Genomic DNA, 26,935 nt, shown 5'->3' with positions numbered 1-26,935 from the left:
CAAGGCCCTTCTTTTCTCTGCTTGGGATCCTCAAATGACCAAATAAGGAAAGGACACATGACCCTGGTGGGCCTTATGACTCTATATGTTTATATGACTTGTGACTTTTTTTTTTTTTAAGATTTTATTTATTTGAGAGAGAGAGAGAATGAGAACAAGTGGGAGGGACAGAGGGAGAGTCAGAGCGAAGCAGGCTACCCACTGAACAGGAAGCCTGATGCAGGTTCAATCCTGGGATCAGAGATCATGACCTGAGCTGAAGGCAGACACTTAACTAAGCCACCCAAGCACCCCAACTTCTTTCATAAAATAAGATATAACTGTAATTCACGATGGCTAATATCCTCTTATGGTAAAAATAACTGTTGATTTGACCTTAAAATGTAATTGTCTCAGGGCATCTGGGTGGCCAGTCATGGAAGAGTTGCATCCAACTCTTGATTTTGGCTCAGGTCATGATCTCAGGGTCCTAAGACAGCTCTGTGTCATCAGGCTCCATGCTCAGCAGGGAATATGCTGGAGATTCTCTCTCCCTCTCCCTCTGCCCCTCCCACTTGTGCTCTCTCTCCTTCCCTCTGTCTCTAAAATATTTTTTTTAATTTTTTATAATTTTTTTTAAAGATTATTCATGAGAGACACACAGAGAGAGAGGCAGAGACATAGAAAGATGGAGAAGCAGGCTCCTCACAGGGAGCCTGATGAGAGACCTGATCCCCCAACCCAGGATCATGTGCTGGGCCCAAGGCAGATGCTCAACCACTGAGCCACCCAGGTGTCCCTAAAATAATTTTTTTAAATGTGATTTGTCTCCTAGTATGGCATATTCAACTATTTTTACAGATTTATAAACTATAGCTGTATGGGATGCCTGGGTGCCTCAGCGGTTGAGTGTCTGCCTTTGGCTCAAGGCATGATCCTGGAGTCCCAGGATCGAGTCCCACACATCAGGCTTCTTGCATGAAGCCTGCTTCTGTCTCTGCCTTTCTCTCTCTCTCTCTCTCTCACCACCCCCCTGTGTCTTTCAAATAAATTTTTAAAATCTTAAAGAAAAAACCCTACAGCTGTATTATTTACTATTTACTTAAAAGTGTTTAACTGTTGAGTAAACTCATGTTCACATATGGTTCTTATATTCAAAAGGCAACAAAGTCCTTTCAGAGACATTTATTAGGAGACAGAGTGTTCCAATAATTGACAAATGGTAAAAACCAAGGATTACAACACTACCTGAGAGCATCTAAAAAGGAGAAGATGGTAACTTCAAAGTGACACTTATTTCCCTAGCAACAATCTGGCAGTAATTCTACCTGCAAGATGGCCCACAATATCATCTTGGCTAAGAGTCTTTTTTAAAGTACTCACCTGCTTGTGTAATAGGCTCAGGAAGCAGGTCCAAGCAAAGAGAACGTCCATGCCTCTCCCTGCACAGACTTTCTGTCTCCCTGCACAGAGTTTACCAGGCAGCCTTCATGGGAACCCCTGGCATGGGGGGGGGGGGGGGTCCTCTGTACAACTACTAAGTCCAATCATGTAGCTGCCACTGCTACATAACCTCAACCCAGGCAGGTGAAAAATAAGTGAGAGGAGATAATAGTGAGCTGACATTTATGGAGGCTTACTCCCAACCAGGGAGTAAGCCTCTCATCGTTTTATGGGAACTAGTGCTTTAATAATCTTCACAACAATCCTACAAAGTGCTTCATATTGTTTCTATTTTACAAATGGGGAAACTGAAACAGAGAGGTTAAGTATTTGCCCAAGGTCACAAAGTGAGTAAGCAGAGGAGTCAGGATTCAAATCGTGGGGGTTTGGTACCCATGTTCTTAACTATCATGTTATTCTGTCACTCACAGAAAAGGAAATTTAAGAAACAACTTTTTTATTTTTTTATTTATTTTTTTTTAATTTTTTAAAATTTATTTATGATAGTCACATACACAGAGAGAGAGGCAGAGACATAGGCAGAGGGAGAAGCAGGCTCCATGCCGGGAGCCCGACGTGGGACTCGATCCCAGGACTCCAGGATCGCGCCCTGGGCCAAAGGCAGGCGCTAAGCCGCTGCGCCACCCAAGGATCCCAAGAAACAACTTTTTAAAGAGACATACAGAGTGAGGAATGATAGCTGCCATTTCTCTATTTGCTACATAGTGGTAGCCAAGATTACTAGTCCTGCAAGATTGCAGAACCCCCCACCCCCGAAAAAAGGAATCTATTTTTTAAAATTAAGAAATATTGAAACTTATATCTCTCACTTTGAGATTAATAACATACACCAGCACTTTCAAAGTTCTGAGAAGTCTTGGGATTTTAACAATCTAGCTAGCATTCTCAAAATCCATCTGATCACGGCCCCCTTTTTCACCAAGACTGTTAATATCTTTGGGAAGTCTTTATCTAGAAATACATCATCTAGAGCAAGTTTAATTCGGAGTTTCCAACAGATGGAGAGAAAAAGTTACTAGCCACCCCTCATCTAACCAGGGGATTTTATAGGCTTCTACTTTCAGCCACTTAGAGGCAGGAAGAGAAAAGTTCGTCCTCTCCCAACTCCTACACCATTCCAAAGTTCAAGCTTCGGATCAACTATACGTCCTGTTCTGCCAATTTCTTATACCAAGGAGCAAGGGCCAGTCCCGCACTATCTACAAAGAAGGTAGGGCAGAGTAACTGCTTTAAAAAACAAAACAAAACATGATTTTAGAAGTATTACTTTAAATGCTTATATTTAAATATCAGAAGCTTTGAGATAGAGCAACAGTCCTCATAGTGTATTCAGTAAAGACCCTTTCGCTGTGTCCCTCTGGTCCTTTCATGGCATCCAAGAGATCAAAACTGTTTTCCTAAAAATACTAACACAACATTTGCCCTGTTTACCATGTTGACATTTGCACTGATGGTACATAAGGGTGTGTAAAACTACTGACTCCTAGCACAAATAAAAGAAGTGTCACCAGACTGCATAAGTAGTCATTGTATTCCTTACTGCCAGTCACTAACAAAACAAATAAATGCTAGTTTCACTTAAGAATATCTTGATGAGTCAATAAAAATTATTATTATTTTTACCTCAACCTATAAGTACATTTTAGGATTCCATGTAACAAAATGGAAGGTATTCCAAAAGTAGCTCTGCTGTCTAATGAAGAGTGATGTTTATCTGTCGGAAACAATTTTGTGCAGCTGTGTGAGTTGCAAGCTGAACTACCCACATTGTTCACAGGGAAATATTTTTATTCTAAAATATGACAGATCAACTTTGGTTACTCACACCTTGTGACAAACATTTTCTCAAAAATGAAAATTAGGGATGCCTGGGTGGCTCAGCAGTTGGGCATCTGCCTTCAGCCCAGGGCGTAATCCTGGAGTCCTGGGATCGAGTCCCACATTGGGCTCCCTGTGGAGAGCCTGCTTCTCCCTCTGCTTGTGTCTCTGCCTCTCTCTCCGTGTCTTTCATGAATAAATAAAATCTTTAAAAAAATTAAAATTAGAAGGAAAAGAACAATATTTGTTGCAAATGATAAAATTCAAGTTTCATGCAAAAATTAGAATTTTGGAAAACATTTCTGCTACCCTAAGTGTGACAGCTTCCAATACTTAAAAGACTTTGCTGGTAGGATCAGTGGGGAAGATTAGTGAATGTAATCATTTGATACTATGTAATGAAATGTGTCAACATTTGGAAGATCAACATAATTCAGTAAACAAATATTTTCCAAATGACCAATAAATGACAATTCAAAATCAAGTGAATGAAATATCCATTCAAAGTACAAAATAAAGATCAGTGATTTTTGAGGTATAGATATTAATATTAACAAAAATAGTTTCAAACTCCACATTGCAAGTAACCTTTAGGAAATCTCTACTGGTTGGGTTTTGGTAATACCAAAGAAGAATATCCATAATTATCTGAAAAAAGCCTCTTCTTTTCCACCTACAAATCTATATGAGGCTGGATTTTCTTCATGTACTTCAACTAAAACAACATCATTGCAAAAATTGAATGGTGAAGCAGATATGAAAATCTACCTGTCTTCTTTTTTTGTTGTTTTTTTACATTTTTTAAATTTCTTTTTATTGAAGTTCACTTGCCAACATATAGTACCTGTCTTCTATTAAGCCAGACAAAATGTAAAACAATTTCACTCTTATTAAACTTCTTTTGTTTTTGGAAAATAGTTATTTTTCATGAAAAAAAAGTCTTTATTTAACATGTAATTGGGTTATTATTGTTAGTTTTGAGGCAATTAATAGTTTAAATTTTTCTGTCCTAATTCTAATATGGTAACTTTCGATAGATACAATCCCCATAAACAGAAGCTCTTTAGGGGACCTCAATTTTAAAAACATTAAGAAACCTCTTGAAAAAAAAAAACTGCTATAATAGAGGTTTCTAATACATATAAAAAGGGATTGAGGAAAGATTTCTAACTAGAAAGCTATGTTTTTAATGATACGTTTTCCTATTTTCAAAAACTGGCAGAACATCCATTTGCCCGATAGAATGCAAACTCCATGTAAGGAGAACTATGTATATCTTGTTTTCCACGATTTCCCCAGTGATACAAAATCTTCACTTTTTTTTAATGAAAAGTGAGAAACGTTAATTCTGAACTCAATCTATGTTTATCTAATATGAATACATGTATATACCTACGTCCCTGACATACTGTTAAATATGATTTGTTTGTTTAAAAAAATCAACAATCCAGGGCCGCCTGGGTGGCTGAGTGGTTGAGCATCTGCCTTTGGCTCAAGGTGGGATTTTGGGGTCCTGGGATTGAGTCCCACAGGAGCCTGCTTCTCCCTCTGCCTGTCTCTGCCTCTCTGTCTCTCTCATGAATAAATAAATAAAATCTTTTAAAAAATCAACATTCCACACTCAAGGGATAGTTGTGTTTGTTTGTTTTTTTCCTTCAAGAACCACTGACCCGGGACGCCTGGGTGGCTCAGCAGCTGAACGTCTGCCTTCAGCCCAGGGCATGATCCTGGAGTCTTAGGATCGAGTCCCACATCGGGCTCCCTGCAGGGAGTCTGCTTCTCTCTCTACCTATGTCTCTGCCTCTCTCTCTGTGTCTCTCATAAGTAAATAAATAAAATCTTAAAAAAAAAAAAAAAAAGAACCACTGACCCAAAGAGGGATAAAGACACACTAAAGAACAATTTTGTTTTGTCCCTGAAGTTGTGTTTCTCTTCATCCTTTAATGAGCTGGTCTGCAAGATTCTGCTTCATAAAATAACAAGTTAAAATGGGAAAAGAGAAGGAAGCTGAGAAGGGTATGAATTAGGAGGACCAAGCAATAGAAAAAGGGAAGATGACACTGAGCAAAGGCAAAGGAGATTTTCCACACAATCCTTCTTAAAAACTTCTGAAATTGCCAAATGACCGTTGCCCAGACAAAATGAGTCCTTAACCAAGTCACTAATAAAAGGTGTCCACGTACCTGGCATTTCTTAAGCTCCCGCTTCAGCTGGAGAACCGTGATGTGTGGAGGCCCGTCCTCCAGGCTGCCGATGCCATGGCTCCTGGTGAAGGAGGTGAAAACCGCCTTCCTGACCTCCTGCATCATGTTAAACCATTCCTGTAATTTATGTTGCTGCTTTGGGTTCAATCTGACAGCATCCTTTAAGTCCACCAGGAAGGTAAAGGCTTCCTCTATACAATTCTGGTAACTCAGACACTCTCCTTGTAGCTGAGCTACTTGCTCCTCTAGAGAATGGATCCTATTTTTATCAGGAGTCCCCTCTTGATGGGTCTGGCAGGCTTGGCCGATGCTAGCCTGTTGGCTTTGCAAAGCTTCTCGAAGCAACTTGATTTCAAATTCCATTTCGTCCATTCGGTCTGATTCAGGGCTGAAGTTTAAGGTGGGTTTGTTTCTAATATTGCGTGCTCTGTTGGCATATTTGAGGGAATTTAAGGACTCATCGAAATCTGAGGAAGATGGGCTGACACAAGTGATCATGACAGTCTTGGCACTGCCTCCCAGGGAATCTTTCAGAAGCCGGGTAATTTTAGCATCTCTATATGGAATATGTGAACTCTTCCTACGGGGGTCGCCCAGAGCGCTGATTACATTTCCTAATGCCAGCAACCCACTGTTGATCTGAATGGATTCTTTGAACCGTTCACCAGTATTCCCTGTTTTGGTTACTCTTTCTGAGCCAGCCAAGTCCACAAAATGGAACTTTGAAACAATCTGCCGACGGGAATACCACGATCCGTCTTTAGCTGCCTCGATGTTTTTCTCCACTTGACAAATGCTGATTGTAAAAATTGCATGTGATCTACTGGAGTGCTCGTTCATTTGGGTGGTACCTGTGTGCCTGGCTGCATTCCCCATCTCCAGGAGACTCATCACTTCATCTGCACTCTCCACCTGGCATTCTTTGGCCCCAACAATCACTTAAAACAGCAAGTTTTTAAACCAAATTTTAATCAAAACCCAGTATAGTTAAATTACCCCCACAACAGTTACTATTTGATAAACTGCAAAAGCTAAGAAAATCTTTTTTTAAAAAATCAATAGTATTTCGGGATCCCTGGGTGGCTTAGCGATTTAGCACCTGCCTTCAGCCCAGGGTGTGATCCTGGAGTCCCAGGATTGAGTCCCACATCAGGCTCCCTGCATAGAACCTGCTTCTCCTTCTGCCTGTGTCTCTGCCTCTCTCTCTCTGTGTGTCCCTCATGAATGAATAAATAAAATCTTTAAAAAAATCAACAGCATTTCAAACAATAGTAACATCAGCTAAATCATTACATAATTTTAGATGATTTCCCAAAGGAACTATTTTAATAGCACTCATTTGGATATTTATATTCTGAAAGAAGTAATATATATATCTGGTTTATTTGGAGTCACACTCAATTCTTTAAGATGACTGACAAAAGAAAAACTCTTTATTCCAGTATTTTGACTTGTAGAGTCTAAAAAACTTATTTTAAAAAATAGGTTAAATATATAATTCAAAAGAATTAATCAGTAGTAGATTAATTAAAAGAAATTAGTGTCTTTGAGTTTTGTTAATATTCAAGCCATCCTTAGGTTTAAGGTTTTTAGTATTGTGTGGTCATAACTAATGATAAATGACAAATCTCAGTATAAATAAAATTGGTTATTCATTTTAAAAACAGGTCTGCCCTACATAATAGCAGAGTACAAGGTAAACAAATATGATGGCAATTCAAAAAAGGCAAAGTTTCTATTTCAAGAACAGAATAAGAACCAAAAATAAACCAAAGCTTACTACCCACATGATTTATTTTTATCCAAACACTTCAAAACAAAATAGGTGGATTTAGGATTTGAATCAGAACAGTAAAGCTCCTGAGTCTGTACTTGAATTACAGTGTCATGTTTCCTCTTCAGTCAGATCCTGTTATGTCACTGTTTTCTTGAAAAATAATCATTTTGCTTTCATTATTTCCAACATGACACCTTTTTTAAACAACCTAGTATATTTAAGTTCTAAAGTACCTATACTACAAACAGGTAATGCTACAATACAATCTATTATAAAATATAACAATGTAACTATAAATCAAAGGATAACTTTCGTAAATTTTTGTTAGGCTATGGCTTAGCACTATCTATGGTCCTCAAACCCATCTGCAAATTATCTGGAAGCTTTATAAAAGAGAAAGTACCAATGCCCAGGCACCATCCCAGACAAATTCATCAGAATTTCTGAAAAGTAGGGCCTAGCTATCAATATTTCGTAAAAAGCTTCAACGGTGAAACTAATTGTGCAGCATCCAGGTTGGATACCAACCACTGCTTCACACAGAGGAACTAAATAAATATGTCAAACAAATACATCTGGGTTGTGAGTAGAACATTATATAAGACACATGGCAATATGTCGTAAGACAAATTGTGCATCTTTCCAAAACTTTTGCAGAATTGATATTAGTTACGAAGTTTATCAGGAGTTATGGTGTATATTTCTGCATTATTTATTTTACAATAAACATGTTATTTTTGTATTTTCTTAACAAAAGATAAAAAACATTCAATAATTACATTTTATACAATACAGAAGTTCAAAAAATTGGCCTGAAAAGATAAACTTTACTAAATTATCTATTAAAAACATAAACTACGATGTGTGCTTTCTTTCTAAAAAACAAGACAAAAAAAACAGTTTCTCCAAACATCCAGGAATGCCAGGGCTTCCAAGACAAGGCCAAGAAGTCGACAAACTTCACTGTCCCCTGTAGGCAGTCTCAATAATGTTATTTTTCTATTTTTCTAACTGCTAAGATATTCCCCCAAGGAATTAGTCACTCCTTGGGCAGGATCCTCTATCTCCAAGAAGGGTTCTACCTAAGTATCTTTTCTAAGAGAGAAACACATCCATGTCAGTGTTATTAATAATAATGAAAATAGCTAAAATGTCCAACAATGGAATATTAAATGTTAAAGACTGTTTGGAATATGTCCAGAAGCTGAATTCAATCACATCTATTTGCTAATGGAGGCTATCAGTTAAATAGGCTACTTTATACCTGTGTTTCCTTTTTCATCTTCTCGGATGTGAAGATCCTTCATAGATGTTTCCAATTCTAGAAGATCTTTTAGGTCTTCCTTGTATACTTCTATATAAGACACTTTAATATTAAAATCAATGCTAGGATTTTCAGAGATGTTTTGAAATATTTCTTGGATAGCTCGAGGAATGATACCCTTTTGACCCTCCACAACTGAAGCTAAAAATTTAAAGAAAGAAAGTACATCTGAAAATTAAAATATAAGAAAGGCTAAAATCCAAAACTTATGATATATTTTCATACATATCTATATTACTAATTTTTAAAAACCAAAACTGCAAAATTCATGCGTGAAAGTTTCCACAATTTTTTTAAAGATTTTATTTATTTATCAATGAAAGACAGAAAGACAGAGAGAGAGAGAGAGAGAGAGAGAGAGAGGCAGAAACACAGGCAAAGGGAGAAGCAGGCTCCATGCAGGGAGCCTGATGTGGGACTCGATTCCAGGACTCCAGGATCACACCCTGAGCCTGGCGCTAAACTGCTGAGCCACCCAGGGATCCCCAGTTTCCACAATTTTTTAAAAATATTTATTTATTTATTTATTTATTTATTTATTTATTTATTCAGAGAGAGAGAGAGAGAGAGAGAGAGAGGCAGAGACACAGGCAGAGGGAGAAGCAGGCTCCATGCAGGAGCCCGACGTGGGACTCATCCCAGGTCTCCAGGATCACACCCCGGGGTGCAGGAGGCGTTAAACCGCTGCGCCACCAGGGCTGCCCAGTTTCCACAATTTTTAGAAACATTAAATACAGTCTAATACATTCAGAAGGCAAATTAACCACATGACCACGAAGAGTCGTAAGTTCGAAAAATATTTAATAATATGGGAAAATGCTCACAATATAAAGTGAAAAAAAATAAGATGCAATGTTATATGTAGAATTGCAAGTATATTACAAAAAAATTTATATGTAAGAAAAGCTAAAATCCAAAATTTATAATATATTTTCATACATATCTATATTACTAATTTTTAAAAACCATAATCTGTAAAATTCATGTGTGAAAGTTTCCACAATTTTTAAAAATAGTTTAAAATTTTTAAATAAGTAAATGAACAAATTGAGACTTAAGGTTAAATAAGCTAGGCCAATTTAGAAATCTACCTACCATCTGTGGAATTATTCCATGGAAAATATATTCCAAGTTATAAAAAGTTGGCTTTGCAAATGAACCTTAAAAATAACTTGCTTCCAAGTTGAAAATTACCAATGTTTAGATCTTGGGCAGCATCCTACAATTCCAAACATCTATTAACTTGGACTGCCTTTCACCTAATTTAAGATGCAAGACTGCCATCATGTGGCAAGAAAAGGAAGCTGTAAGTTTTTCTAACGCAAAGGAATAAATGAAGACTGGAGATTTTTTTTTTTTTTTAAGATTTCTTTCACAGAGAGAGTATGTGTGAGTGGGGGAGGGGCAGAGAGAGAGAAAGAGAGAGAGAGAAAGGAAGCACTTCCTGCTGAGTGTGAGCGGACAGGGGCCTCCCTCTCAGATCATGCCCTGAGATCATGACCTGAGCAGAAATCAAGAGTCTGTCACTTAAGGGACTGAGCCACCCAGGCGCCCCTGAAGATTCCTTTTTGAGAGTTTCCAGGAACTTGCCAACAGCTTTATGTATTAATTACAGTGCACTATACACATTGTAGATTAGCGAGAATTTAAGGCTAAATCAAAATATCTCATTCATTTCCCACTCCAACAGAAAACAAAGCACAAAAATGTAAAACTTATCAAAACGCTGAATTTCAAATAATATTTATAACAAAGCTTCAATACATATTTTAGTAACCCAAATATCACATTTTCAATGTTACATGTACATTCCTGAGATAAACTGCTTCAGAGAGAAATTGTAAAGTTTTATATCTTAACAGTCATTATTTAGCTATTATATGTTATTTAAAGAACACACAAGAGTTTCTAGAAAATGTTATGCCTGGTACAAGTCAGCAAACCCAAAGTTCTGAGAAGTAGGAAGATGAATATTAGTAATAAAGTACCATATTGAAAAATAAGAGATTATTATTCTGCCACAGTGCCTAGCATGGTACCTTAGACACTACAAATGCTCAGTAACCTATTTATTAGAGGAAAAAAACAGCATTATTTAAAAATTAAACAGCAGGGCAGCTGGGTGGCTCAGTGGGTTAGGCATCTGCCTTTAGCTCAGGTCATGATCCCAGAGTCCTAGGATGAAGCCCATGTCTGGCTTCCTGCTCAGCGGGGAGTCTGTTTCTCCCTCTCCCTCTATGCTTTCTTTCTCTCACAAATAAATAAATAAATAAATAAATAAATAAATAAATAAATAAATAAATAATAAATAAATAAATCTTTTTAAAAAATCAAACAGCAGATGACTGACCCAGAATTGGTGTCCTTAACAACCTGGGAAATAAAAAATGTTTACCAATTTCACTAATACACCAAGAAATGTAACTTCAAACAACAAAGTACAATTTTTCACCTATTAGATGACAAAAAATATATAGATTTATAATGTCAAGTAACAAGTACACGAGCAAATGGCTTTCATATATTGATGGTAGGAATCTAAACTGCTACATGCTTCGTTGGAGTGTGACTTGTCAATATCTATTTGTATATTTTTTAAGATTTTATTTTTTTATGAGAGAGAGAGAGAGAGGCAGAGACACAGGAAGAGGGATAAGCAGGCTCCATGCCAGGAGGACATGATCCTGGGACTCCAGGATCACGCCCTGGGCCAAAGGAAGACGCTGAACCGCTGAACCGCTGGGCGGCTAAGCCACCCAGGGATCCCCTCTATTTACATTTTAAATGTGCATTCCCTTTGACTCAAGAAATCCACTATAGGAATCTTTTTTATGCAAATACTAACACATTATGCAAAGTCAAATATATAAAGATAGGCACTGCAACTTTTTTATCATAGAAAAAATCAGAAACAACCTAAATGTCCCTTAATACTAGAATGGAGGAACTATGGTCCATTCAAACTGTGGAATATTATATAGTCCAAAAAATGAGGTGAAATTCTATGACCCAAATGGGAAGAAATGAAATACTTTATATTGTTAAATGCAAAAAGAAAGTTATAAAATCACAGGTATAATAAACCATTAAACAAACAACACGGGATCCCTGGGTGGCTCAGCAGTTTAGTGCCTGCCTTTGGCCCAGGGCGCGATTCTGGAGTCCTGGGATCAAGTCCTGCGTCGGGCTCCCGGCATGGAGCCTGCTTCTCCCTCCTTCTGTGTCTCTGCCTCTCTCTCTCTCTCTCTCTCTCTCTCTCTCTCTCTCTATGTCTATCATGAATAAATAAATAAATCTTTAAAAAAAAAAAAAAAACCTTTGCAAAGTAGGTCCATAATAAAGGCCATCTATGGGCAGCCCCTGTGGCGCAGCGGTTTAGTGCCGCCTGCAGCCTGGGGTGTGATCCTGGTGGCCTGGGATCGAGTCCCACGTCGGGCTCCCTGCATGGAGCCTGCTTCACCCTCTGCCTCTCTCTCTCTGTATAAATAAAAATAAATAAATAAATAAATAAATAAATAAATAAATAAATAAATAAATAAATGCATGCCATCTATGAAAAGCCCGCACCCAACATCACACTCAATGGTAAAACTCTGAGAGCTTTTCCCTTTAAGGTCAGGAATAAGACAAGGATGTCCATTTCACTTTTTTCAACACAGTACTAGAAATCCTAGCCTCAGCAATTAGAAAATATAAAGAAATAAAAGGCATCCAAATTGGTAAGGAAAAAGTAAAACTATTTCCAGATGACGTGATATTATATAGAGAAAATCCTGAAGACTCCACCAAAAAACTGTTAAAACTGATAAATGAATTCAGTAAAGTCTCAGGATACAAAATCAATGTTCAGAAATCTATTGCATTCCGATACACTAATTATGAAGCAGCAGAAAGAAAATTAAACAATCCCATTTAAAATTGCACAAAAAACAATAAAATGTCTAGGAATAAACCAAATAGATGAAAGACTTGTAACTATCAACTTGAAAGCTATAAAACACTGATGAAAGAAACTGAAGAGGACACAAAGAAATAAAGATGCTCCATGCTTATGGACTGGAAGAACAAATACTGTTAAAATGTCCATACTATCCAAAGTAATCTACATATTTAAAGCAATCCCTATCAAAATACCAACAGCATTTTTTAAAAGATTTTATTTATTTGAGAGAGAGAGAGACAGAAAGAGCACAAGCAAGGGTAAGGGCAGAAAGAAAAGGAGAAGCAGACTCCCTACTGAGCAGGGAGCCTGACAGAGCTAGATCCCAGGACCCTGGGATCATGACCTGAGCTGAAGGGTGAAGTTTAACCAATTGAGCCCCGAGGCACCGCAACAACAGCATTTTCACAGAACTAGAATAAACAATCCTAAAATCTGTATGGAACTACACAAGACCACGAATAGCCAACACAATCTTGAAAAAGAAAAACAAAACTGGGAATATCACAATTCCAGACTTCCAAGTTATATTACAAAACTGCAGCAATCAAAACATGGTCCTGGCACAAAACCAAACACATAAATCAATGGAACAGAATAGAAAACCCAGAAATAAACCCATAATTATATGGTCACTTAATCAACAAAGGAGGTACATTTATACAATGGGAAAAAGTCTCTTCAACAAGTGGTGTTGGGAAAACTAGACAGCTACACTCAAAAGAATGAAACTGGAACACCCTCTTTTACCATATACAAAAATAAATTCAAAATGGAGTAAAGACCTAAATGTGAGACCTGAAATCATAAAATTCCCTAAAGAGAACACAGGCAGTAATCTCTCTGACATCAGATATCGCAACATTTTTCTAGATATGTCTCCTAAGGCAAGGGAAACAAAAGCAAATGTAAACTATTGGGACTACATCCAAATACAAAGCTTCTGCACGGTGGAGGAAATAATCAACAAAACTAAAAGGCTGAATGGGAGAAGATATTTGCAAATAACATCACTATAGGGCTATTATCCAAAATTATATAAAGAACTGATACAACTTAACACCCCAAAACAAATAACCCAATTAAAAAATGGGCAGGCCTGAACAGACATTTCTCCAAGGAAGACATCCATGGCCAACAGACCCATGAAAAGATGCTCAACATCTCTTGTCATCAAGGAAATGAAAATCAAAACTACAATGAGGGCAGCCCGGGTGGCTCAGCGGTTTAGCACCGCCTTCAGCCCAGGGCGTGATCCTGGAGACCCAGGACCGAGTCCCACATGGGCTCCCTGTATGGAGCCTGCTTCTCCCTCTGCCTGTGTCTCTCATGAATAAATAAATAAAATCTTTAAAAACAAAACTAAACTAAGCTACAATGAGATACCACCTCACATCTGTCAGAATAGCGAAAATCAAAAGCACAACAAAGCAGGTGTTGGCAAGAACACAGAGGAAAAAAAAGGAACCTTCTTAAACTGTTCGTGGGAATGAAAACTGGCACAGCCACTGTGGAAAACAGTATGAAGGTTCCTCATAAAGTTAAAAATAGAACTATCCTATACCCAGTAATTGTACTACTATTTACCCAAACTATGGGAGCAGCCCAAGTGTCTATCAATAAATAAATGGATAGGGGATCCCTGGGTGGCTCACCAGTTTAGCGTCTGTCTTTGGCTCAAGGTGTGAATCTGGAGTCCCGGGATCGAGTCCCACATCGGGCTCCCTGCATGGAGCCTGCTTCTCCCTTGGCCTGTGTCTCTGCCTCTCTTTCTGTGTGTGTGGCTCTCATGAATAAATAAATAAAATATTTTAAAAAATAAAATAAATGGATGGATAAAGATGTAGTGTACACACACACACACACACACACGATGGAATTATTCAGCCTTAAAAAAAGAATGGAATCTTACCATTTGCAAGGACATGGACAGAGGTAGAATATAATGCTGAGCAAAGTAAGTCAGAGAAAAAGAGATACTTTATAATTTCACTCATATGCGGAATTTGAGGAACAAAAACAAGCAAAGGAAAAAAGAGAGAGAGAGCATACGAGGAACAGGTTCTTAACTACACAGAATAAACTGATGGTTACCCGAAGGGAGGGAAGAGGGGATAGAAATTAAAGAATTCACTTACCATGATGAAAAAAAATTTAAAAAGCTAAGGGAAAAAATTAAAAATCACTTCTAATGGTGTTATCAAGTATAATGTATTTTACAGCAGTTAAAATGTTTAGGATAATAGATAACTTAATAACTTTTTCCTTTAAGGTATTAAAATTGCATGCATGGCCTCTTAATAAAAGCAAGATAGCTGGGGATCCCTGGGTGGCGCAGCAATTTAGCGCCTGCCTTTGGCCCAGGGAGCGATCCTGGAGACCCGGGATCGAATCCCACGTCGGGCTCCCGGTGCATGGAGCCTGCTTCTCCCTCTGCCTATGTCTCTGCCTCTCTCTCTCTCTCTCTGTGTGACTATCATAAATAAATAAAAATTTTTAAAAAAAAGCAAGATAGCTATAATTAAGTCACAAAGCTCTAAACATTTTAGAACTCTTATTAGTATAAAAAACATATTGAGTCTTAAACATCATTAAACATTTGCCAATAAAAAAAGGCTAGAATCCTTAAAAACACACAACTTAAAGAGAAACTGAATTTTTTGAGATCCTAAAATAATCTACTATCTTTAATCTCCTAAATCCTGTATAACAGTGATTCTAAAAATGGGGGTGGGAGAGTATTGGGCATTTATGGCCTCTCAATTTAATCTTTGTAGTCAGGGCTTCCTCAAACCACACAACCAGCCTCCAACTCTCCCCCACAATCCCTACATGTAATAAGAAATGTTACTGAAAGTCACATTCTATATTTGAGAAGCATGAACGTAGAAAATACATTGAGAGTCATTACACATATACAGAATACTAGCAATAATTTTAGACAATAATGCATATATATGTACAATATTCAAAAGTTTGCTTTTAGAAGAAAGATACTAGTAAACAATCTCAACAGAGGACTTAGCTTTCAATCCCAGCTGTCACTAACCCTCTAACTGAACAAGTCTTTTATTGATCGCTCCATAGCTGGAGCTCCACACTTATAAATGAAGATAAATTATTTCCAAGTTTCCTTCTAATTCTATAGAAAATCCTAGTGATTCCACCTTTTCCAAACTAGAATTACAAGCAGGAGAAATTATTTCCTAAAATACTCAGTATTTAAAATAGAAATCCGTATTTAGATGTGAGGTGATGATGTGTTAACTAGATTGGGGGAATCCTTTGACAACATATACATTCATCAAATCATCATGACATACACTTTATTTTTTTTTAATTTTTATTTATTTATGATAGTCACACAGAGAGAGAGAGAGGCAGAGACACAGGCAGAGGGAGAAGCAGGCTCCATGCACCGGGAGCCCGACGTGGGATTTGATCCAGGGTCTCCAGGATCACGCCCTGGGCCAAAGGCAGGCGCCAAACCGCTGCGCCACCCAGGGATCCCATGACATACACTTTAAATATGGTATAATTGTCAATTGAATCTCAATAAAATAAAAATCTAACTTTAAAAATGGGGGGAAAAAAGACACCTTAAGCCATGTGGCTTAAATTCCTCCTACTGCATCAAAGTTCTGGTCACAGGATTCTTGATTTTTTTTTAAGATTTTATTTATTTATTCATGAGAGAAAGAGAGAGAGAGAGAGAGAGAGAGAGAGAGAGAGGCAGAGACACAGGCAGAGGGAGAAGCAGGCTCCATGCAGGGAGCCCAACGTGGGACTCAATCCCAGGTCTCCAGGATCACGCCCTGGGCTGAAGGTGGTGCTAAACCGCTGAGCTACCCGGGCTGCCCAGGAAGCTTGATTTTACAAGACTATGTAAAAGATCAATATCTGGTCATGTTAATTCATTTCTTTCTACTTTAAATTCTGTTCAAAGCAACAAAGGGTTGCCAGAAGCAGGCAGTGGGGGAAATGCGTGAAGGTGGGTCAAAACATAAAAACTTCCAATTATAAGATAAAGAAGTTCTAAAGATGTAATATACAGCATGGTGACTGTAGTTAACAATACTTTATTGTATATTTGAAAATTGCTAGGGGCACCTGGGTGGCTCAGTCAGTAAAGCATCTACCTTTCGCTCAGCTCATGATCCCAGGGTCCTAGGATCGAGCCCCACTCAGCTTCTCCCTCTCCCCCTGCTCGTGCTTGTTCTCTCATTCTTTCTCTCAAGTAAATAAAATCTTTTAAAAAGAAAAAAGTTGCTAAAATATTAACATCTTAAAAGATCTTATCACAAGAAAAAAATCACATATAACTGTATGATGTGATCAATGTTAACTAAACTTATTGTGGTAATCGTTTTGCAATATATACATATATCATCATCATAATGTATGTCGAACTAATATAATGTTATACATCAATTATATCTCAGTAAGACTGGGGGGGAAATGGCAAAGGGCTGAACACTAAACATTGTCTTAAACTTGTTTTCTTAAGCAAATATAATCAAATTAAATTGTTTTTTTTTAAGATTTTATTTATTTATTCTTAGACATGCAGAGAGAGAGAGAGGCAGAGACAAAGGCAGAGGGAGAAGCAGGCTCCATGCAGAGAGCCTGACCTGAGACTTGATCCAGGGTCTCCAGATCACGCCCTGGGCTGCAGGCGGCGCTAAACCGCTGATCAATATGCTGAACACCTACAAATAAAAGTCAGTTAAGCGTCTGCCTTTGGCTCTGGTTATGATCCTGGGGGAGAGTGGGGGGGGGGAATCCCTGCTCAGCAGGGATCCGGTTTCTCCCTCTGCCCCTCTCTCCACTCATGCTCACTCTCTCTCAAATAATTAAATAAAATCTTTTAAAAAAGGAAAAAAAGTATGAGAATCTTACCAACATGGCCTCCTCCAATGGTGTAGGTCTTCCCAGATCCAGTTTGTCCATAGGCAAAAACGGTTGCATTATAGCCCTCAATGAGTGACAACACTAGTGGTTTTATACACGTATTATAAACTTGATCTTGAGTGGAATTTTTGCCAAAAACAAAATCAAAAGTAAAGACTCTATCTCTCCCAATGATAATTTGCTGGGTATTTGGAATAACTCTCACACAAGCTTGATGATTATGAAGAACTTCTTTGCACAGCAGAGGTCGGATTCTTACAGCAACTTTTACTGGTATTTCTTCCATAGCAGCTTAGATTTTGCTAAATAACTTTCTGTTAAATATTCAGTATCTAGTGTGAGAAATTTCCATTTTATGTAAGATCTGGACTCCTGTGTACCAAAATAAAAACAAAATTTAATTATGTACTTCTCTATCTTAATAAACTAATCACCTTCTAAAACAAAATCAATTAAAACAGGTTTTGTTCCAAAATGAGATAGTTACAAGTAAATCTATCTTGTAAAACTATACCTATAATTTACAGATGAAATGATATGAAATGTCCAATTTTCTGCAAAACAATCTAAAGGGTATGGGCCATGAGTTGGTAAATGATGAAGCTAAAAAAAAAATGATGAATCTAAGCTGTGTGCAAGGAATTCCATCATGCCACTCTCTAGAGCAGTAATATGTTTCCCAGTTCCCAGTTTAATATTAAATATTTAATAACTGGAGAGTTAGAAAATTAAGGCAAGGAAATAACTGAGTAATTATATACATGTGCTGAAATGCTATTAGATTTTATAGCTATATCTCTTTGCTACAAATATTAAAAGTAAATTCAAGAAAACAGCTTTAACAATTTCCATAATGTAACTTTAAATCAGTTTTTTTAAATAATCAAAACTAGTTGAAAAAATGCTTTTCTACTCCCAACTTATGTTGTACTTGTTTCTGAAAATCGCTGGAAGAATACATTAAAATTAAACTGATAGCTATATTTACAATGAATCTGAAAAATAAATTAAGAAAACAATTCCATTTATAGTAGCATCAAAAAGGATAAAAATACGGGCAGCCCAGGTGGCTCAGCGGTTTGGTGCTGCCTTTCAGTCCAGGGCCTGATCCTGGAGACTCGGGATCGAGTCCCACGTCAAGCTCCCTACATGGAGCCTGCTTCTTCTTCTGCCTGTGTCTCCGCTCCTCCCCCCCCCCCCATGAATGGATAAATAAAATCTTTTTTATTTTTTATTTTTTTTAAATCTTTTTTAAAAGAAGGATAAAATACTTAGAAATAACTTTACTAAAAGATATGTAAAACTTACACTCTGAAGACTATAAAATATTGTTAGTAAAGAAAATCTAAATAAATGGAAAAACATCTCATGTTCATGAAAGACTTAACATTTTTAAAATGACAGTATCCTCTAATTTATCTACAGATTCAATGCAACTCCTATCAAAATCCCAGCTGATTTATTTGCCAGAATTGACAAACTGATCCTAAAAATCTTTTTTTTAAGATTTTATTTATTGATTGATCTAAAATTCATATGGAAATTCAAGGGACACAGTTTAGCTAAAATATTGAAAAAGAACAAAGTCGGAAGACACACTTCCCCAATTCTAAAACCAAGCAACAGTAATCAAGACAGTATGGTACTAGTATAAGACAAACTTAAAACCAATGGAAAAGAACTGAGAATCCCAAAATAAATCCTTGTATTTATGGGCAAATGATTCTTAACAAGAGCACCAAGACAATTTGATGGGGGCAAAAACAGACTTTTCAACAAATGTTCATGAGATAACTGGATACCCACATGCATAAGAATGAAACTGGACTCCTACATCATACACAGAAGTTAATTCAAAATCGTTCACAGACCTAAGTGTAAGAGCTAAAACTCTTGGAAGAAAACATAGGGGTAACTCTTGGTAACCTTGGGTTTGGCAATGGTTTCTCAGGTGTAACACTAAAAGCAAAAGCAATAAACTTTATAAGGAAAAACAGAAGAAATGGATTTAATAAAATTTAAAAGTTTTGTTTCTCAAAGATATGAAAAATGGCTAATAAAGCACATGCAAAGATGCCCAAAATGATTAGCCAGCAGGAAAATGCAATCAAACCCACAATGAGGTATCATGTCACACTTGTCAGAACAGCTAGAATCAAAAAGGTGGGAAATAACAAGTGTTAGCAAGGATGTAGAGAAAAAGGGAATCTTCAAGCGTGACTGGTGGGAATGTAAACTAGTGCAGCCACTCTGGAGAACAGTATGGAGGTGCCTCAAAACATTAAAAATAGAACTACCTTATGATCCCCTAATCATCGCACTACTGGATATTTTACCCAAAGAATACGAAAACACTAACTGAAAAGATATATGTACCACTGTGTTTATTAGCATCATTTACAATAGCCAAGATATGGAAGCAACCCAAGCATCTATCAATAAATGAATGGATAAAGAAGATGTGGCACATATATACATATATGTATATATGTATGCAATGGAATATTATTCAGCCATAAAAATGAATGAAATCTTGCAGTTTTTTAACAACATGGATGGACCTAGAGGCTATTCTGCTAAGTGAAATAAGTCAGAGAAAGACAAATACCATGGTTTTTTCTTTCTTTTTAATGTTTATTTATTTATTTAAAGTAATCTCTACACCCAGTGTGGGGCTCAAGTCTCGTGTGAGACTAAGAATTGCATGTCCTACAGACTGAGCCAGCCAGGTGCCCCCCATATGGTTTCCCTTATATATGGAATCTAAAAAACAAAACAAACAAATGAATAAAAAGCAGAATCAGACACATAAATAAAGAGAACTGATGGTGGCCAGAGGGTAGCAGGTTGGGGGGGATGGGCAAAATGGGTGAAGGGGAGTGGGAGATAGTCTTCCAGTTATGAAATGAATGAGTCGCAGGGATAAAAAGTACAGGATAAGGTGAATGGTATTGTAATAGCATTATATGGTGACACAGGTTAGCTGTGCTTATGGTAAGCATAGCATACCATACAGACTTGTCTCTACACCTGAAACTAATCTAACAGTGTGTGTCAAATACACTTCAATTTTTAAAAAGATGGATAGTAATATATTTTTTAAATGTTTTAAAAAGATTTTATTTATTTATTTGGCAGAGAGAGAGAGACAGTGTGCGCACAAGTACACAGAGCAGCCAGCAAAGGGAGAGGGAGAAGCAGACTCCCCCCTGAGCAGGGAGCCTGATGCAGGGACTCAATCCCAGAACTCTGGGATCATGATCTGAGCCAAAGGCAGACGCCCAACTGACTGAGCCACCCAGGTACCCTTTAAAAATGTTTTTAAAAGACAGATCAAAACAAGTGTTGGTGAGAATGTTTAGAATATGGAACCTTCACATACTCCAGATGGAAATGTAAAATGATGCAACTAACTTTGAAAAAGAGTCTGGCAGTTCCTCAAAAAGTCAAAACATAGTTATCATTTGACCCAGAAACTCCACTCTTGAGGTATATACCCAAGAGAAATAAAACCATATGTTTTCATTAAAACTTGTACATGAATATTCAGTTTGTGCTGGATAAAGTTTACACCATATAAAAGATAAAAAGAAACTGTAACAAGTAGTCTTGATAATGTTTAAATGCAGATAATGAAAAAATAATCAGTTCAGGATGTGGCTGGGCTCTTTGTAGAAGGGGAGTCTTGCATAGTATCATTAAGTACGTAGTAGATTGGGATCCCTGGGTGGTGCAGCGGTTTGGCGCCTGCCTTTGGCCCAGGGCGCGATCCTGGAGACCTGGGATCGAATCCCACGTCGGGCTCCTGGTGCATGGAGCCTGCTTCTCTCTCTGCCTGTGTCTCTGCCTCTCTGCCTCTCTCTCTGTGACTATCATAAATAAAAAAATAAATTAAAAAAAAAAGTACGTAGACTATTAATAGACTAAAATAACATTTTCAGCATTTGCTATGGAAATGTTAATAAAGACATATTTAATATTCACTAGCCTTTAAAAGACTCTGCAGCAGTATAATTATAATTTTGTGAGTGGACATTATAATTTTGTGCATTATAATTTTGTGAGTGGACAGTCTGAAAGGGATCAAATAACAAATACATCACTCTACTAAAAGCCCACTGAGAGTAAAAACAATATCAGCTCCCTTGGGCTGCAAAATCCCAGCGTCAACATGCTATATTTAATGGTCACAACAAAGAGATGCACCTAACCTTACCAGTTTTAATCATTCTAGTTAGAATCAGCTGTGAAAAAATACTCCTATGTATGAAGTAACTTTTCTTGGATCCTAAAGGACTCCACAATCACTTGGAAACTCTCCCAAATAAACAAGGATGCTATGTGACTTGGTTCTTCCAAATGCCCCTAAACATGTAACATTTGAAGTCTTTATTAAACAGATTATTTTTTAAGCCATCACATTAAAACAAAAGTCATGGTCTATCTTAAGCCAAACCTAAGTACTTCCAACAAAACTGCCAATAAAAGATGCAGTGTAAGTGGGATATTTTCACTTTCTTGGTTTTTATAATGGGAAAGTTTTGCTACAAGGGCAAAAGAAATTCTATGTATTCTAATAAATAAGGGCCCCCAAACCTATGGATTGCAAAAAGTTAATATTCAAGAAGAATTCAAGCATTAAAAAATCCGTAACACTTATACTTTCGAGTTTGATCAATTGCAGTCATCAGAAGCGTATGTATTATGTCACCAATAAATTTAAGAAGGGTGATATTTAGGCAGACTGAATGGAGTTCTGAAATATGAGAAAGACAAGAGAATCTTAGATCACTGATGCCATGTCACTGATAAAAAGAAGTGTCTCCAAATACTGCTGCCATCCAGTGCCCATGGTTTTTCAGTGGTAGTGGTTGTCTAAAAATTGTGGTTTGCTAATAATGTTAACGTAGGAAACTTCCCAGCAAATGAATGGACAATGAGTCGCACAAGTATCTGAGAAAAGCTTCCAAATGCATAAATGACTAGACAGAGAATAGAGGCAGTAAAGTGGAAAAACAAAACCTGGAGAGGGCGAAGTGTTATCTACAAGGTGTTTCAAAGTACGACCTCGGACACCCTTTCTTTCTCAATCACATCTGCCTCCGCGGGAGGGGACTTGCGCTTGGGTAGCACCAAAGTTTCAACGTCCGCGAGGAAAACACAAGGCCTGTGGCAAAACGAAAGCCCCATGAGGGTAGGTCTTCCCATCGCCTCCAGCTCCCGCAGCTGGAAGCACGAGCGCCACAAACTCCGGATCGGACTTCGTGGGGTTCCGTCCGCCGCTCCCGCGCGTCCCTGGTGAGGTCCCCGGACCTGTCTACCTCCAGGGGGACCCCACCTCCGCCCGCGGCGGGGTCCCCAGCGCCGACCCTAGCCCCCTCTGACGCCCGCCTCGCCTCAGCCGGCGCCCCAACCGCCCCCTCCCGCAAGCCGTCCCGCAGCGGCCCCCGACCCCCCACCCCGAGCGGCGCCCCCTCCCCCGCAACGGCGCGCTGGACAGGAAGGCGGGAGAGCGCCGCACCGCACCCGGCCCCGCCGGCCCCGCCGGCCCCGCCGGCCCCGCCACTCCTGCCCACCACTCACTGACCGGCTCGAGAAAGCCCCGGTCCCCGGCGACCAGAACGACGCAAGCCTCCCCAGCTTCGCTCCGCCCGGCCGCCGCCGCCGCCGCCGCCGCCGCCCCTGCCGTTCGCGCCTTTTGTTGTCGTGGGTTCTCCCGGCAACCGGCGAAGCCAGTCCCGTACGCGCCCCCTCCCGGCCGGGCGTTCCCCGGGCCCTAGGCCCCGCCCCCGGCAGGCCCCGCCCCGGCAGGCCCCGCCCCGGCAGGCCCCGCCCCCGGCAGGCCCCGCCCCCGGCAGGCCCCGCCCCCAGGAAGCGAGCGTCCCGCTTAGCTGCAAAGCCAGCTCCGACAGCCTCTCTCTCTGCGGAGCCGAAGTAACTCCCCGCCGTTTGTAAAGTGAATGTGACGAAGACTCACGTTGCGTTTCAATATTTAAGTTGCCAGTTTAAAAAAAAAAGTTGCCAGTTTAGTTATTTTTATTGAGATAAAGTTCGTGTAGCGTACATAAACCGCTTTAAGGTGTGCAATAGGCATTGTCAATGTTGTGCAACCATCACCCCTGCTTCCAAAACCTTTTCATCACCCCGAAAGGAAACCCCCGTGTGAGTGAGCAGTCCCTGGCAACCACTAATCAATTTTCTCTGTACGGATTTACCTGTTTGGGGCGTTTTGTATTTACCCAATCACACAATTTGTGGTCTTTTGTGTGTGGCTTTTTTTTGCTAAACAATGTTTTCCTCCTCCACCCATGTTGTCACTTGTATCAGTAATTTTATTCCTTTTTATGCTGAATAATATTCCATTGTGGGATGCGTGGGTGGCTCCGTGGTTGAGCGTCTGCCTTTCGCTCAGGCTGTGATCCCAGGGTCCTGGAATCAAGTCCCGCATGGGGCTCCCTGCATGGAGCTTGCTTCTCCTGCTGCCTGTGTCTCTGCCTCTCTGTCTCTGGATCTCTCCTGAATAAATTAATAAAATCTTTTACCTCAAACCAGAATTCAGAGTCGGGCCTGACAAGAATCTGCTAAGGAAAGCCATGTTGTATATTGGCCAACTGTGTATTGGAATTGCCTGTGTTCAGAAAATTCCATTCAAGGATGTTATTAAAATGATCATCGTGAAATACTTAAGCATCATGTCAAGGGTCAGAAGGAAAGCTGCAGTTATTATTGATGGACAGTATAATAATGGCATTTTCAGTTATCATTTCTGGGCCGATGAAGTAATTGGGCTTATTTTGAAGATTGAGGATATGCAAGTTCATGTTGGTTTTGGCCTTAAGTTTAAAGACTGAAGAAGTAAATCATTTTTTGAAGGTTGATTGGGTATTGATTTTTCTTGTAATAATGTCATTATTTTATAAAGTGACCCAATATATTAAAAAAAAGAAAAAATCTTTATAAAAGATTTTATTTATTCATTCAGGAGAGACACAGAGAGAGGCAGAGACATAGGCAGAGGGAGAAGCAGGCTCCATGCAAGTAGCCCCATGTGGGACTCAATCCGGGGACCCCAGGATCATGGCCTTGACCAAAGGGAGGCACTCAACCGCTGAGCAACCCAGGCGTCCCTCCAATTTAGTTTTAAATGCCTCAGTGCTTCCCATTTTTAGTAGCACAATCCAAGCATTTTCTCCCAAGAGGTTTTTCTTTTCATTTTTTTTCGCAGTAATCTATATGCCCAACATGGGGCTCAGAATCACAGCCCCAAGATCGAGAGTCAGACAATCTACTGCCCAAGCCAGCCAGGTGCCCCTTATAATCTAAGCATTTTCACAAACTATCCCTTCTCTCATGAAACTTAGTAATGAAGGTGAGAAAAAAAGCTACTTAGTTATTAAATTGAATTACAGGTATCCCCTGCTTTTCAAAATTCACACTACGGCTCTTGGCTGAATGCCCTACATTACTACCTCTGTTTGCCAACTGGAAGAAATTTGAAGAGGATTTTTCGATTTTACAATAAAAGGTGAAAACCACAATAAGGTTCAGCATTTGTTTTGCCGCCAACCCTTACAGAGGCAGTGGGCACCCCAGGAAAGGACAGTGGCCCCACCAGCTGCCTTCCAGGGAACTACATTCAGCATCTGGGCAAAAAGCCCCTGTAGTTTTGAATGTATCTGTGAGCATCTGAACATCAAAGCACCTGTGACTTTGGGCACAATGACACTTTTTTTTTTTTTAATCTCACCATACAGGTACTCTGACCTGCTTGGAAGAGACCAGTGAGGCATCTTTGGAAGGATTGGGGCTCCCGTGACAAGGTGCTGGGAATGCAGCTCTATTTAGAATCATCTTCATGGCCCCTGATGCTAGAATCCCACCCGCAGATAATTAATTACCTTTGAAGTCTTAGGTGAGCAGAATTGCATATTTATTGGAATTCCAGGGAGAATGGAATGGATAACAGGAATCCTTAGGTTGTATGCTGAAAAGTGTGAAATATAAACCCCTCCTCTCTCTCCCGCAAAATCTTCAGTAAAGTCTGTGTTGCTAACCAAGGCATTTGTGACAGAGGGTTGTTTGTAGGAACTTAAAAATATGCCAGTTTCCCACAAATGTTGGAGAGGATGCGGAGAAAAGGGAACCCTCTTACACTGTTGGTGGGAATGTGAACTGATGCAGCCACTCTGGAAAACTGTGTGGAGGTTCCTCAAAGAGTTAAAAATAGATCTGCCCTACGACCCAGCAATTGCACTGCTGGGGATTTACCACAAAGATTCAGATGCAATGAAACGCCGGGACACCTGCACCCCAATGTTTCTAGCAGCAATGTCCACAATAGCCAAACTGTGGAAGGAGCCTCGGTGTCCATGGAAAGATGAATGGATAAAGAAGATGTGGTTTATGTATACAATGGAATATTCCTCAGCCATTAGAAATGACAAATACCCACCATTTGCTTCAGCGTGGATGGAACTGGAGGGTATTATGCTGAGTGAAGTAAGTCAATCGGAGAAGGACAAATGTTCTCATTCATTTGGGGAATATAAATAATAGTGAAAGGGAATATAAGGGAAGGGAGAAGAAATGTGTGGGAAATATCAGAAAGGGAGACAGAACATAAAGACTCCTAACTCTGGGAAACGAACTAGGGGTGGTGGAAGGGGAGGAGGGCGGGGGGTTGGGGTGAATGGGTGACGGGCACTGAGGGGGGCATTTGACGGGATGAGCACTGGGTGTTATTCTGTATGTTGGTAAATTGAACACCAATAAAAATAAATTTATTTTAAAAATAAAAATAAAACTACGTGACAGGATAATCAAACACACACACAAACACACACACAAACAAATATATATATATATATATATATATATATATATATATATATATATATATATATATGCCAGTTTCCAAGTCCAGTCTAGGGCTGGAAAAAAACAGATTGACCTTGTGAACTTGGAAGGCAGAAGATTAGAAAAAAGCTGAAGTCTGGCTTGCAGGCCAATGACATTTGACTTCACTAATAAACCAAGCAATGCAAATTAAAATCACAAAGCATTCCCATCCATAAAGTTGGCAGCAAATTTTCATAATGTAACCTACAAGCATTTAGCAAGAGTCACTTTTATACATAATCCCACCTGTCATCTTCCTAAGAAAACCGATGCATAGATAAAGAATCACATGCTTGGGGCACCTGGGTGGCTCAACCAGTTAAGCATCTGACTTTGACTGAAGTCATAATCCCAGGGTCCTGGGATCCAGCCCCACATTGGGGAGTCTGCTTCTCCCTCTCCCTGAGCCTCAATCCATTCCCTCTTCCTGTTCTCTCTCTCACATAAGTAAATAAAATCTTTTTTAAAAAAAGAATCATGTGTGGGACGCCTGGGTAGCTCAGTGGTTTGGCGCCTGCCTTCAGCCCAGGGTGTGATCCTGGAGTCTCAGGATTGAGTCCCATATCGGGTTCCCTGCATGGAACCTACTTCTCCCTCTGTCTGTGTCTCTGCCTCTCTCT

At 39.2% G+C, this 26,935-nt stretch overlaps 1 protein-coding gene across 4 annotated transcripts in view; it reads right to left on the bottom strand.

Annotated features, from left to right (window-relative positions):
- KIF27 (kinesin family member 27) overlaps window positions 1-23,079 on the bottom strand; it is an 84,976-nt gene extending 61,897 nt beyond the window's left edge. For 2 of the 4 annotated variants that reach the window (XM_055312011.1, XM_055312013.1), the window contains exons 1-5: window positions 23,005-23,079; window positions 17,406-17,789; window positions 17,138-17,215; window positions 8,507-8,707; window positions 5,445-6,403 (exon numbers count right to left, since the gene is read on the bottom strand). In XM_055312011.1, coding sequence (XP_055167986.1) covers window positions 5,445-6,403; window positions 8,507-8,707; window positions 17,138-17,215; window positions 17,406-17,703 — 1,536 coding nt within the window. In that variant the 5' untranslated portion in view covers window positions 17,704-17,789; window positions 23,005-23,079. Of the gene's footprint in view, window positions 1-5,444; window positions 6,404-8,506; window positions 8,708-17,137; window positions 17,216-17,405; window positions 17,790-22,439; window positions 22,572-23,004 lie in introns of those variants that run through there. The other 2 variants (XM_055312012.1, XM_055312014.1) reach the window with 2 other exon arrangements.
- Between the last annotated feature and the right edge of the window lie 3,856 nt (window positions 23,080-26,935).

The sequence above is a fragment of the Nyctereutes procyonoides genome, unplaced genomic scaffold (assembly GCF_905146905.1).
Source record: "Nyctereutes procyonoides isolate TBG_1078 unplaced genomic scaffold, NYPRO_anot_genome, whole genome shotgun sequence".
NCBI lineage: Eukaryota > Metazoa > Chordata > Mammalia > Carnivora > Canidae > Nyctereutes > Nyctereutes procyonoides.
This window is presented reverse-complemented; position numbering and strand designations above follow the sequence as displayed.